This window comes from Chrysochloris asiatica, unplaced genomic scaffold (assembly GCF_000296735.1).
Source record: "Chrysochloris asiatica unplaced genomic scaffold, ChrAsi1.0 scaffold00038, whole genome shotgun sequence".
NCBI lineage: Eukaryota > Metazoa > Chordata > Mammalia > Afrosoricida > Chrysochloridae > Chrysochloris > Chrysochloris asiatica.
Window position 1 is genome coordinate 19330405 of NW_006408556.1, and position 13167 is coordinate 19343571.

General features: G+C 40.6%; 1 protein-coding gene across 1 annotated transcript in view; it reads left to right on the plus strand.

Moving 5' to 3' along the window:
• Positions 1 to 1027: 1027 nt before the first annotated feature.
• Positions 1028 to 13167, plus strand: part of MEP1A (meprin A, alpha (PABA peptide hydrolase)) — a 41801-nt gene continuing 29661 nt past the window's right edge. The window contains 5 exon segments of the mRNA XM_006860530.1: positions 1028 to 1174; positions 1176 to 1206; positions 1310 to 1360; positions 9456 to 9496; positions 10347 to 10422. Coding sequence (XP_006860592.1) covers positions 1028 to 1174; positions 1176 to 1206; positions 1310 to 1360; positions 9456 to 9496; positions 10347 to 10422 — 346 coding nt within the window.

Here is a 13167-nt window from a genome sequence, read left to right on the forward strand (position 1 = left end):
CTTGTCTGATCACTCTGTACACCTTGAGAGAAGGGTGACGGTTTGTTCTTTGGAGCCTCTGAAGAGGAGAAGCTGAAACCAAACCCATTTTATACTCACTTGGACCTACAGGCTCACACCACAGAACTAAGGTGGTTCACCCATTCAAAACCACCAGCTGCTCCTTGGAAATCCTATGCAGGGTCACTATGAGTCAGAACCGACTCAATGGCACTCCACAACAACAACAACAGGACTCACACGTATGGCACTGTGATACAAGCAAAGTCTGTTTGAACCTCATATATGTGTAATTGTTGTTGTTATTAAGTGCCATTGAGTCAGTTCCAACTCATAGCAACCCGGTGTAGGGTTTCCAAAGAGCGGTGGGTGGGTTTGAACTGCCAACCTTTTGGTTACCAGTCCAGTGCTGATTGGTAATGCCACAAATTCTTCTATAATTGCTTTATGTTTCTGTAAAATTTTGACTCATCTCTTACTAGATTTAATTACTTTATAAGCAGTTTGTGGATGATCTTTATTGTTGTATTTGCTCTGTCATATTTTATGAACAATTATCACTGGTGTAGAAGAAGGCTAACAGAACCCTAGTGGAACAGGGTGTAAGCTCTTGGATGCTAATCAAAAGGTCACTTGGTCTCACCTTCCACTCTGTGGAACAAAGATGTGGCAGTTTGTCTCAGTAAAGATTACAGTCTTGGAAACCCTGGGGGAAAGAAATTGTACTCTGAGCCAGAACTGACTCTACAGAAAGAGGTTTTTGTTGTTTGTTAAATATGAATGATACTGATTTTTATGCTGATCTTAGTATTAAATTTTATGAACCTTTCTTCAGCTTCTGACACTTGAACCTTTCAGTGTAACTTTGTGTTTGCCCTTGAAGGGGTCAATGTCATTTTTCAAATTATCTATTTTAAAGATAACAGTACATATGAAAGGGTCAAAGTTTAGAAGCAATGTGACAGGGGAAGGTTCAAAAGGTATTTATTTATCACAGGTGTCTGCTACTACCTGCTCACTTGCAACAATGGTTTGGGCTAGATCCCCTTATGTTATTTCTTTTGCCTTGTTTTTTGCCCATGTAACAGCTTTATCGGTAAGTACATTTCTGCTCTTCTGGGTATTTAGAAATATTCATCTGGTATACATTATCCATTTTCTGTATATTTATTCCCTTTCAGATTAAACACTTTTCTAATGGAAATGGTAAGAACCAACTGAAATGTGAAGTTAATGTTTCTATCCATTCTCTTATTTGTTTAGCAAGTCTAGTAACAACTCTCCCCACCCTACTCCCTACTTTTAACAGTACATGATGCTGTATTTGCTGAACAGAAGGACATTTCAAAAATCAATTTAGGTGAGTCCAATTTTTGAATTATGCATAACTTGAAACAATTAAAAATCCGGTGCTAGAAAGACTAAAAAGTACTTGTCTTCATAATATTATTCTGGGTAACTTTGGGGGAGAAAGATTAATTGGTGCTTTATTAGGATTTGCTGAGTTCTGGAGAATGAAAGTGAAAGATGGCTAAACCAGGTCTTTGAGGAAATGTAGTGAGTACTGGATGCATCTAGAAATTCATACCAAGTGTCTGTTTATAAGAATTTCATTTTTCAGTTTCTGTTTTAAAAATAAAGAAAAATTAAAATAAGAAATTATTCTGCTTGCTAAAGAAAAAATATTAGGAATAAGTTGTTTAGTGCCATCAAATTGGTTCTGACTCTTAGTAGTTCTGTACAGGATTTCCGATGATGTAAATTTTTGGCGGAGCAGAAAGTCTTCCTTCTTCCACAGAATGGCTGGTGGGTTAGAACCACTGAACTTTCTGTTAACAGCCAAGTGCTTAACCACTACACCATCAGAAACTAGCATTTAGTGAGGAGAAAACGTCACCTCTCTTTTGGCCAGCCATAGGAGTCCTGGTGTGGCACTGTGGGTTAATGTGCTGGATTTCAAAGTCGGTTTGAACCGCAAGGTCAGTGGTTCAAGCTCACCAACCGCTCCTCAGAAACCCTATACAGGGTCACTATGGGTTGGAACCAATTCAGTGGCACTTAACAACAACGACAGTCCACAAACAACTATTTAGTTTTCAGGTCAGCAGTTCAAATGCACAAGCCCCTCCTCAGAAAATCTATACGGATCACTATGAGTTAGAACCTGCTTGACAGCTCCTAACAGCAACAGGAACAACATAATTATAGAAAGCTATTTCTACTTTGACATCCAGTCCACAAATACATTTCTTGGGGAAGTCCATAAGCCTCATCCATTATTGGGAAGAGCAGCTGAGTCAGCCTCACCTCTCTCCCTCTGTTGCTCTGCTGTTGAAATGAAAGAGAAGTCTCTACATTGTGGGCACATGTGGTTAGGATTCGTGGAAGTCGAGGTATTTGTGATTGTTAACAATTTAGGGGTTACAAATGTTTTTGTGTCTAGTTGGATTTTTATTTGTCAAGCGATGTAGCTTTCATTTTGTAGGAAGGGACAGGAGGCTCTTCGTGGTTAGGGTGACTGTCAGGATCACAGCTGGTAGAAATGAGGCTCACTTGCATGTCTTGTCACTTTCTCACTGTCAACTCCAACTCCTAGAAACCCCATGTGTGTCAGAGGAGACTTGTGCTCCTTGGGATGTTCAGTGGTTGATTTTGCAGAACTAGTTCACCATACCTGTCTTCCAAGGCACTCAGGTTAGCAGCTGAGTGCTTAATTGTTTGTACCACCCAGGGGCTCATTTTGAATGATTGCTCAACTTATCAACTATCTCTGTATCTGGCATTTCACATTTACAACAATAGTAAAACATCTACTGACTATTTTGCGCGTTCACAAACCATGTCTGACAGTAACAAATACTGAGGTATGAGGTGAGAATAATGTTGCCTATGATGATTAAGGTTATGTGTGAGCTTGGTTGGGCCAGAATTCTTAATGGTTTGGCAGTAATATCATGGTGTAATTTGGCATTTATGTAATGATGAAATCTGCCAGCTATGTAGTGATGTGGTCATCCTCCATTTTTTACATATTGGTAATTTTTGGTGTAAGGAGCTCTGGTAGCATAGTGGTTACAAATTGGGGACAAATCGGGGTGTGAGCCACAAGGTCAGCAGTTTGAAACTACCAGCTACTGTAAAGATTTACAGCCTCAGAAACCCTGTAGAGGGTCGCTATGAGTCGAAATCGACTTCACAGCACGTGACAACAGCAACAATTTTTGGTGTGGCGCTGTGGGCTAATGTGTTAGACTACAAAGTCATTTGAACTACGTGGTCGGTGGTTCAAGCTCACCAGCTACTCCTTGGAAACTCTATACAAGGGTCACTATGGGTCGGAACTGACTTGACAGACACAACAAGAACAATTTTTGTAGAACGACCCGGTCTTTGAAAGATAACCATGTCAATAAGTGAGTGAGTGTACAATTTAAATACGACAAAGCTGATAACAGCATACAAAAAGTGTTCAATTTTTGTGGCCTTGTCAGATCCATTCATATTTACTGTATTTTTTCACAAACAACGCATGTGTTACAAAGTTTTCACAAACCACACAATCCCCTTGTGGATTTATTTCCTATTCATGCTTTGTATGTGTAAATTATTTTCATGGGTGAATTGTATGCAAAAATATGGTAATTTGAAATGTATTGAGACTAACCATGAGGGCAAAGTAGAAATAGTTTAGGTAGGAAAACAGGCAGGCAGATGGGTACATGCATCCCAAGACTTCAGTGCTGAGCATCTGAATCTCTGGAGTCAGTGAGGATGGGTGAGATTCAGAAGACCTACTGTATTTTAATTAAAACTGTATTTTAAAAATAGGGTTGAGATTAGTTTTCATGTTGTTGTGTAACCTAATAATTATTTATTAAACATTAATCCTTGCATCCTTGAACGATTTCTTACTCTTCATCTCCATAATCACATCTGAACTATAATCCCAAAGGGGAAAAAAAAATCTTCATCATGTAGGTACATCCCATTTTTTAGGTTATTCAACACAAGCTATGAGGATTGATTGGTTTAATAATGCTGCCATCTTTTACCTCCTCCTCCTCGTTTGTTAGCTTCAGAATCTCAGAGTTTCCATCAGTACGTTCTTGTCCTTTTCTCACACCTTAGCAAATGCTATTAGAGATGCCTAGAGTCCTGATGTGGCACTGTGGATAAGCACTGGATAGCAAGGCCAGTTTGAACCACAAGGTTGATGGTTCAAACTCACTAGTCATTCCTCAGAAACTCTATTAGATATGCCTTCAGGTTTTAACACAAGTTTGTATCTTTATCTGCTTCCATCCTGGTACAAACCACCTCTTGGCTCACCTCATCCTTGCAATGACCTCATATCTGTTCTTCCTTATACCTTAGAGACTGTTCTAATTGTTGTTGCTAAATGTCGTGTACTTAACAGTTTCTGACTTGTAGTGACCCTGTATGAGATTTCCGAGGAGTAGCTCGTGGGTTTGCAGTCCAGTACTTATCCTACAGCACCATACCAGGACTCCCTAATTCGTGTTCAGGTTTTCTCTGTGTGGTCTTTTTGAGCAGATTTTGTTTTTAAGCATTTTTATTTGGGTTATTGGAGCTGCAGTTATTTAACATGCTTGACTGATAACTGTAAGATAAACAGGTGGAGTCTACCTACAGGTGCTTCAGAAGACAGGTCTGGCATTCGGCTTCTGAAAAGTTAGTCATTGAAAACCCTATAGGGTCATGATAAATTGGAATGGACTTGGAGGTTGTTGTTGTTAAGTTGGTAAGGGCCGTGGAGTCGGCTCTGACTCTTTGTGACCCTGTATAGGGTTTCCAAGGAGCCACTGGTGGGTTTGAACTGCTAACCTTGATGGTTCACAGTCCATTGCTGATCCACCAGAAGTCCATGACTTGAAGGCAACTGTGTATTTTTTGAGGCTTGATACTTAAAGTGTGGTCCACAGGCCAACAGCACTGGCATCATGTGAAACTTATCTTAGTTGCAGCTTTGGGGCTTCTGCATCAGCACCCCCATTTTGACAGAGCACCAGGTGATTCCTATGCACATTAAGTTAGGTGATTTTATTCCTATCTCTTTGATTATGAGTCTGGCTGCTAACCTCAAAGTCAACAGTTTGAAACTACCAGCTGTTCCATTGGAGAAAGATGAGGCTTTCTGCTCTCATAAAGATTTACAGCCTTGGAAATCCTGTACAGGGTCACTATGGGTTGGAACCGACTCCACAGCACATAACCACCACCACCTCTCTGATTGCATTTCGTAATTTATTCTTCCCTGTATACACACGCTTTCCTGTCACCCTGACAGCAAAACTATTTTCATGCAAAAGTGGTTCACAAAGTTTGGTCCCCAACCCACAGCATCAGCACTTTGAGAGTACTTGTTAGAAAAGAAAATTCTGATGTCCCACCCAAACCTACTGAACTCAAAACCTAGGGGTGGGGCCCAGCAGTCTGCATTTGAAAAAGGCCTCTGGTTGTTGTTAAGTGCTGTCCAGTCTGGCCTGACTTATTGTTGTTGTTGTTGTTAAGTGCCATCGAGTCTATTCTGAACCGTAGTGACCCTGTATAGGGTTTCCAAGGAGTGACTGGTGAGCTTGAACCACTCACCTTGCGATTCAAATGACTTTGCAGTCCAGCACATTAACCCACAGCACCATACCAGGACTCCGGTCTGACTCATAGTCATCCTATAAAAGCTTTCCAAGGAGCGGCTGGTAAGTTTGAACTTCTGACTTTGCAGTTCACACTGACCTTGTGGTCTAATGCATCATCCTGCAGCACCACACCAGGACTCCAAAAAGGTCTCTGTGGTTGTTGTTAAGTGCTGTGGAGTCAATTCCAACTCATAGAGATCCTGTATAGGGTTTCCAAGGAACAACTGGTTGATTGGAACCACCAACCTTGTGGTTCGAAGTCCATTGCTTGTCCTATAGCATCACACCAGGGCATGCTAATGGTAACATTTGAGAAGCACTGTTCTAAAATGAAGGAGTCTAGAGGCTTGGTGGTACAAGTAATTTGCGATAGGTGGCTAACTCAGAGCTGGTTAAAAAACACTCGGTGACTCAGCTGAAGAATACAGTCAAGAAAACCCTATGATCTGGGCCTAGGGCTTCAGGATTACAGTCTTAGGGGGCACCATGGCCATTTGTCTTAACACAGTCCACAAACACAATGGTCTACATCAGACTTTGGGATCTTAAAAGCTCATGAGTGACCATCTAAAGCACAACTATTGGTCTTTCCTTGTGTGGAGGAAAGAAGAGTGATGAAAACTAAGATGCTTGGAATCAATTAGTCCAATGGGCTAATGGACACATGAGTGTTAGCCTCCGTGATCCTGAAACCAGAAGAACTGGATGGTGCCTAGCTACCACTAACAGCTGCTCTGAAAGGGATCACATTAGATGGTCCTGGATAAGGTGGGAGAAAATGTGGAATAAAACTCATAATAATCTAGAAAACTAATAATAAAACAGGTTTACTGATTAAATAGAGATTTGTGGAATCCTGCGACTATCATCCTTGGTCATCCTTCAGGTCTGGAACTGAAGTCATTCCCAATGCTCAATTTTCAACCAAGCTATAGATAGGTATATCACACTAGTGAGGTACACACAACAGAAAATGATGAACCATTCGAGATCAAAAGGACAGCATTTACCTCAAGACAAAACTCAGAAAGGTAGGGAAAGAAGGAGGAACAGAAGCAAGAACCACAGGGAGGAAGTGGGATAAGCAATGTTACATGGAGGGAATTGTGTTTGAGATGAAATGATTTATTGATTGTAAAACTGATGATCTGCACTGTCAACCTTCACTCAGTTCACAATAAAATGTTTAAAAATAAAGAGAGAGAGAGAGAGAGAGAGAGAGAGAAGAAAATCGTATGAGGCAATTCTGGTCTACAACACATGAGCCGCCATGAGTTGGCAGCTGACTTGAAGACGATTAACAACAACAAGCTCAAAGATGTTAAAGCTTCTTGTATCAGAAGTTTTCTATTTGTTGTCTCTTCTGCCTCCAAAATTTTTCTTTTACCCCTTTACTCCCATCACATTTCTGCTTAATGGCAAACATTTCTCTGATTTTCCTTTATAACAACGAAGAGGTTTCAAAAAAGTTGGTAGAAAAAATGGAATTAAAAGACTATGGTATTTTCCCACTAACTTTTTTAGGTCCCCTTATCACAACCCTTCCTTATCGGAGTACTGTATCTCTGCCTTTACCTTGCTCAGTGTTTTCATGTCACCCTCTGACATGCTTTGCATTTGTTTGTTCACCTTTCCACTCCCACTTCCCAATCAAGAATGTCATCTCCTGAAAGTCTTTGGTTTACTGCTATGTCCCAAGCATCTAGAACAAGGTCTAGGACAAATACAACCCCAAACCAAAGCAGTTACTGTGGAGTGGTTCTGACCCAAGGTGACACATTAGACACATAGTAAGTATTGGCTAAATAAATTGGTAGTGAATTAATTAGGGCTTGGACATTTCATTGGATATACGTTACTTTGGGTACACCCTCCTCCTGCTGTATCCAACCCTCTCCTGACTCTATCCATGCTACCAACTATTGGGGCCAAGGTCTGAGTGGGCTTGTTTACATCACTGTGTGAGACCTCCTTTACAAGTAATTCAGGTCAGGTGTCAGAAAAATGCATACACTTGCTCATGGGAAGCTGAGGTGAGCTTGTGGATGGGCCAACATCAGCTATTCCTATTGGACAGACAGCTGAAAACCCAGGGCTGGCTGACACTGGTGCAGTGATGTAGTGGGTGTTTTGCTGAGCTTGTCATTGTTTAATTGCACCATTACCATATAAATCCATTAGAGTTATAAAGTCAAGTAAAACCTGTGTGTAAGGAAAGACAGATGTGGAGACAAACTTCGTCAATAGCAGTGACACTTGATGGTCTTACCTAATACTTCCTTGGTGCCATTGTAGAGACCTAACCCTGCTGCAGAATGAACCACTGTTGTTAGGCCGTTTTCAACTCATGGCAACTCCATGTGACTGGGTAGAATTGCCCAATAGGGCTTTCTTGGCTATAATCTTTATGGAAGCAGATTACCAGGTGTTTCCCCTGTGGAGCCTCTAGTGTGGACCCATTTGTGGCCACTGGTAGTGTAGTGGTTACGAATAGGGCTGCGAACCTCAAAGTCAGCAGTTCGAAACTACCAGCTTTTCCATGGGAGAAAGATGAGGCGTTCTGCTCCTGTAAAGATTTATAGCCTCGGAAACCCTGTACAGGGTCGCTATGAGTCGGAATCGACTCCATGGCACACAGCCACCACCACAGGGCTTCTTGAATAAACCATCCTCACTCATTGCCATTGAGTGGGTTCCAACTATAGTGACCCTATGTAGGGTTTCTAAGGCTGTACATCTTGACAGGAGCAGAAAACCTCTTCTTTCTCCACAGAGCAGCTGGAAGATTCAAACTGATGACATTGTGCTTAGCACCTCAACGCGTAACCCACAAGAGATCTTGTTAAGTGTTGTCAATTCAGTTCCAACTCATAGCAACTCAACTCATAGTATATAGGAGTGGCTGATGGGTTTGAACCAACAGATTTGAGGTTAGCAGTCCTGTATTTATCCTATAGGGCCACACTAGGACTCTCAGGGTTCCTAGACTTTATCAAATAGGGTCTTTGTCACCACATGAACCTCTGGTGGTCATTCTCTGGCTTGGTTTCTCCACCTATAAATCGGGGGCTGTCCTCACAATGAGGTATATGTAATCCAATGATCCTGTTTGAAGTTGTTTTGAGTTTTACTGTGTAGCAGCTGGTCACCTGATATGATAGCAAGTGACATTCTTTCAAATGCTCAGGAAGTTTTCTGTCAAGGATCTTTAAGGACCATTATTTCTAGAAACAGTGTGAGGCTAGGATTGATCTTCTGCTAAACTCCAGGAACTGTTTGGAACTGCAATTTTGAATGGTTCTGTCCACATGCTCCAGAACTTGCTTACTCAAAGCACTTTGATCTTGGCTTTGTTTTTCATGGGACAGACCTAAACCAACCCATTTACATAGGGATGAGAGGTAGGTTGGCACAGGGTCCTGACGGGAAGTCAGGACTTCTAATGCTGACTGGACAGCTAACTACTCAGTATATCACTTACTGGTTTTGGACTCCTTCTCCCCCCGCTACCCACCCCCCCCGAAGTATGAGACATTTGGCGTTAGTGATCAGTAAGATCTCTCCTTGTATCTCATATCTCACTTCTAAGACACTTAGATAGGTTTCTTGTTCCCCAAATGAGAACAATGTATGCAACAATTATATATATTGTTGGGATATTTAGATTCACTAAGGGAAATTTTTGCATTGTTTTAAAAAGTTTCATATAAAATTAATAGTTATGAAAAAGATTAATTTTATTAGGCGAAGTATCTTTTCTAATGCTCATTCAAATGTTCTTATAAAATCCACATCCAGATGCAGGCTTGGATCTCTTTCAAGGGGACATCCTCCTGAGGGTGAGTACCTGCCAATGACGGATGGGATAAAGTTCCTCAGAGATTGATTACACCATTGGAGAGTCAGCCTGTACTCTAAGCTCACCCCAGGGATGTGCACTGTGGAGTAGAAGAAAGAATTCTAATTTATAATCTATCTATCAGGACTTCCAAGGAGTTCTGGTAGCGTAGTGGTTACGAATCAGGCTGTGAACCACAAGGTCAGCAGTTCGAAACTACCAGCTGTTCCGCGGGAGAAAGATGAGGCTTTCTGCTCCCATAAAGATTTACAGCCTCGGAAACCCTGTACAGGGTCGCTATGGGTCGGAACCGACTCCACGGCACACCACCACCACCACCAGGACTTCCAATTTAGTTGATGATAATAATAGATGAAAATTTGTATAAAGCACAAGAGACTGTAATTATTAAATTGCTAGTATACCCCATTTCCCTAATAAGTGAAGAATGAGAGAGAAGGAAAGTATATATATGTTCAGAGAAGTTATCTTAGTTTTGGGGAACTGCGGGTGTCATTCATTTTCTTCTTAGTAATTCCTCTGACTTTTCCAAATTGTCTGTAATGAACTTTTATTGATTTTTATAGTAAAAAGACAATAGTTTAGCCTCTTGTGGAATGCTCTTGTTAAGTGCTGTTGAGTTGATTCTGACTCATAATGACCCTATATAGGTTTTCTGAGAAGCAGCTGGTGGGTTTGAACTGCCAGCCTTGTGGTTTGCAGTCTAGTGCTGATCCCACAGTGTCACACCAGGTAGTGGTACAAGAGTTTAGTAAGTGGGAGGGACAGGAAGAATTTGGGAATCACCTTGAAGATAAAGCTTCCCAGTCACTTTGTCTTTGTTTTCACAGAACTCCAGAAATGGCCTGAGGGACCCAACAACTAGGTGGAAGTTCCCCATTCCTTACATTCTGGCTGATAATTTGGGTAATATAATCATTCTTAATTAGAAGCTTCTGCTTTACCTTGTCTCTCTTCCTGCTACTCCTGTTCTTTAAGATTGAGAGTAGCCCTCAGTGAGTAAAAATGTTCCCTTATCACCTGGCACCAAAGGCATAGCATTATGTAATGAAACCAGTACTATTTAAACTTTCTGAGACACCCCAAAACAAAACCAAACCCATTGCCAATGAGTTGATTCCAACTCGTATGTATTCCATCTTAGAGGGCAGAGTCGAACTATCCCTTAGTGAATGTTGGTGGTGGTGTTAGAAGCCAGCAAATCAGTTCCGACTCAGAAACCCTATGTAAACAGAATGAAACACTGCCTGCTCCCATTGAACATCTGGTGGATTTGAACCACCAACCCTGCAATTAGCAAGCAGCCTAATGCTTAACTCATTATATCACCAGGGCTACTTCTGAGATACAGAGCATTAAATAATAATTTTTCAAATGCAGAACATATGAAATGTCAGCAATATAAAGAACTAAACCACTAAAATGTAATTACGCATCATCAAACAAACCAAAACCAAATTCAGTGTCATCCAGTTGATTATGGTTCATAATGACCCGACAGGTCAGAGTAAAATAGTTCCTTTGGGTTTTGAGATTGTAAATCTGTACAGGAGCCGACAGCTTCATCTTTCTCTTACAGAACAACCAGGAGGTGTTAGTTTTTTCTTACTTCAGTCCAGCACTGAATTACTGTGACACCAGGGCTTGCTCCTTAATTAGAAATCATGGCAGTGAGAAATTTTCATGATAAACAATAGTTTAGGTGACACTATGTTTGGTGCGAGGTTTATCTGAGGCAGGAAGATAGCGTTTTCATCATATTGCTTTCTTTTCTTTTTTTTTTCTTACAAAATAAACATCCCACATTTTTAAGAAGTGAAAATGCTCATATTTATTTCACATGTTCATATTTATTAGTAAAACGTGTTATCAAAGGATTAAAATTGAATAAGACATTTTACACATTGTTGTTAGACATAAATACTATCACTTGTCTGTCAGTTTGTCTACTGTGGTGTCTTGCATGTTGCTGTGATTCTGGAAGCTATGCCAAGGGTATTTTAAATACCAGTAGGGTCGCCCATGGTATACAGGTTTCAGTTGAGCCTCCAGGTGAAGACAGACTAGGAAGAAGAAGAGACAGACTACTTCTGAACATTTAGTCACTGAAAATCTTATGATTAGCAGTGGAACACTGTCAGCACCAGAATATTGAATACTGAAACACGATGAAGAGCACCAGAATATTGTCAGAGTACCGGAAGATGAGTCACTTAGGTTGGAAGGCACTCAAAATATGACTGGAGAAGATGTGCCTCCTCAAAGTGGAGTTAGCTGTGATGACAGGAATGGAGTTAAGCCATCAGGACCTTCATTTGCAGATGGCTCACAACTCAAAATGAAGAGAAACAGCTGTAACCATCCACTAATAATTGGAACATGGAATGTCGTAAGTATGAATGTAGGAAACTTGGGAAATATAAAAATGAAATGGAACTCATAAACATCGATATCCTAAGCATTAGTGAGCTGAAATGAACTGGTATTGGCCATTTTGCGTCAGACAATCACATGGTAGAGGAATGGTGTCACATTCATCATCAAAAAGAACATATCAAGATCTGTCCTGAAGTACAGTCCTGTCTGTGATAGGATAATATCCATACGCCTATAAGGAAGACCAGTTAACACCACTATTATTTAAATTTACACACCAGCCATGAAAGACAGAAGTGATGAAATTAAATAATCATACCAACTCCTTCATATCTTAAATTAATCAAACATGCAATCAAGATGTGTTGATAATTACTGGTGATTGTAATGCAAAAGTTGGAAACAAACAGGAAGGATAAGTAGTTAGAAAATATGACCTTGGTGATAGAAACAATGCTGGCAATCGCATGAGAGATTTTTGCAAGACTGATTTCTTCACTGCAAAATGCCTTTTTAAAATACCATAAAAAGGCTACTATACACATGGACCTCACCAGATGAATACACAGAAATAAAATTGACTATATCTGTGGAAAAAGATGGTGAAAAAGCTCCATATAATCAGCCAAAACCAGGTCAGGGCCAGATTGTGGAACAGACCATCAATTGCTCCTATGCAAGTTCAGGCTGAAGCTGAAGAAAATTAAAACTAGTCCGCAGAGCCAAAACATGGCCTTCAGCACATCCCACCTGAATTTAGAGATCATCTGAAGAAAGGTTTGATGGATTAGATTCTAACGACTGAAGACCAGAAGAGTTGTGAGATGACATCAAGAACATCATACGGGAAGAAAGCTAAAAGGTCATTAAGAAGACAAGGAAAAAGGAAAAGACAAAAATGGATGTCAGAAGAGACTCTGAAACTTGCTCTCCATCATAGATATGCTGAATCAAATGGAAGAAATGAGGAGGTAACAGAGAATTTCAAAGGTCAGCTTGAGAAGACAAAGTCCAATATTATAACAAAATTTGCAAAGACCTGGAGTTAGGAAACCAAAATGGAAGAGCATGCTCAGCATTTCTCAAGCTGAGGGAACTTAAGAAAAAATTCAAGCCTTGGGTTACAATATTGAAGGATTCTATGGAGTCCTGGTATGGTGCTGTGGGTTAATGTGCTGGGCTGAAAGATTGGTTTGAATCATAAGGTCGGTAGTTCAAGCCCACCAGCCATTTCTTGGAAATTCTATATAGGGTTGCTATGAGTTGGAACTGACT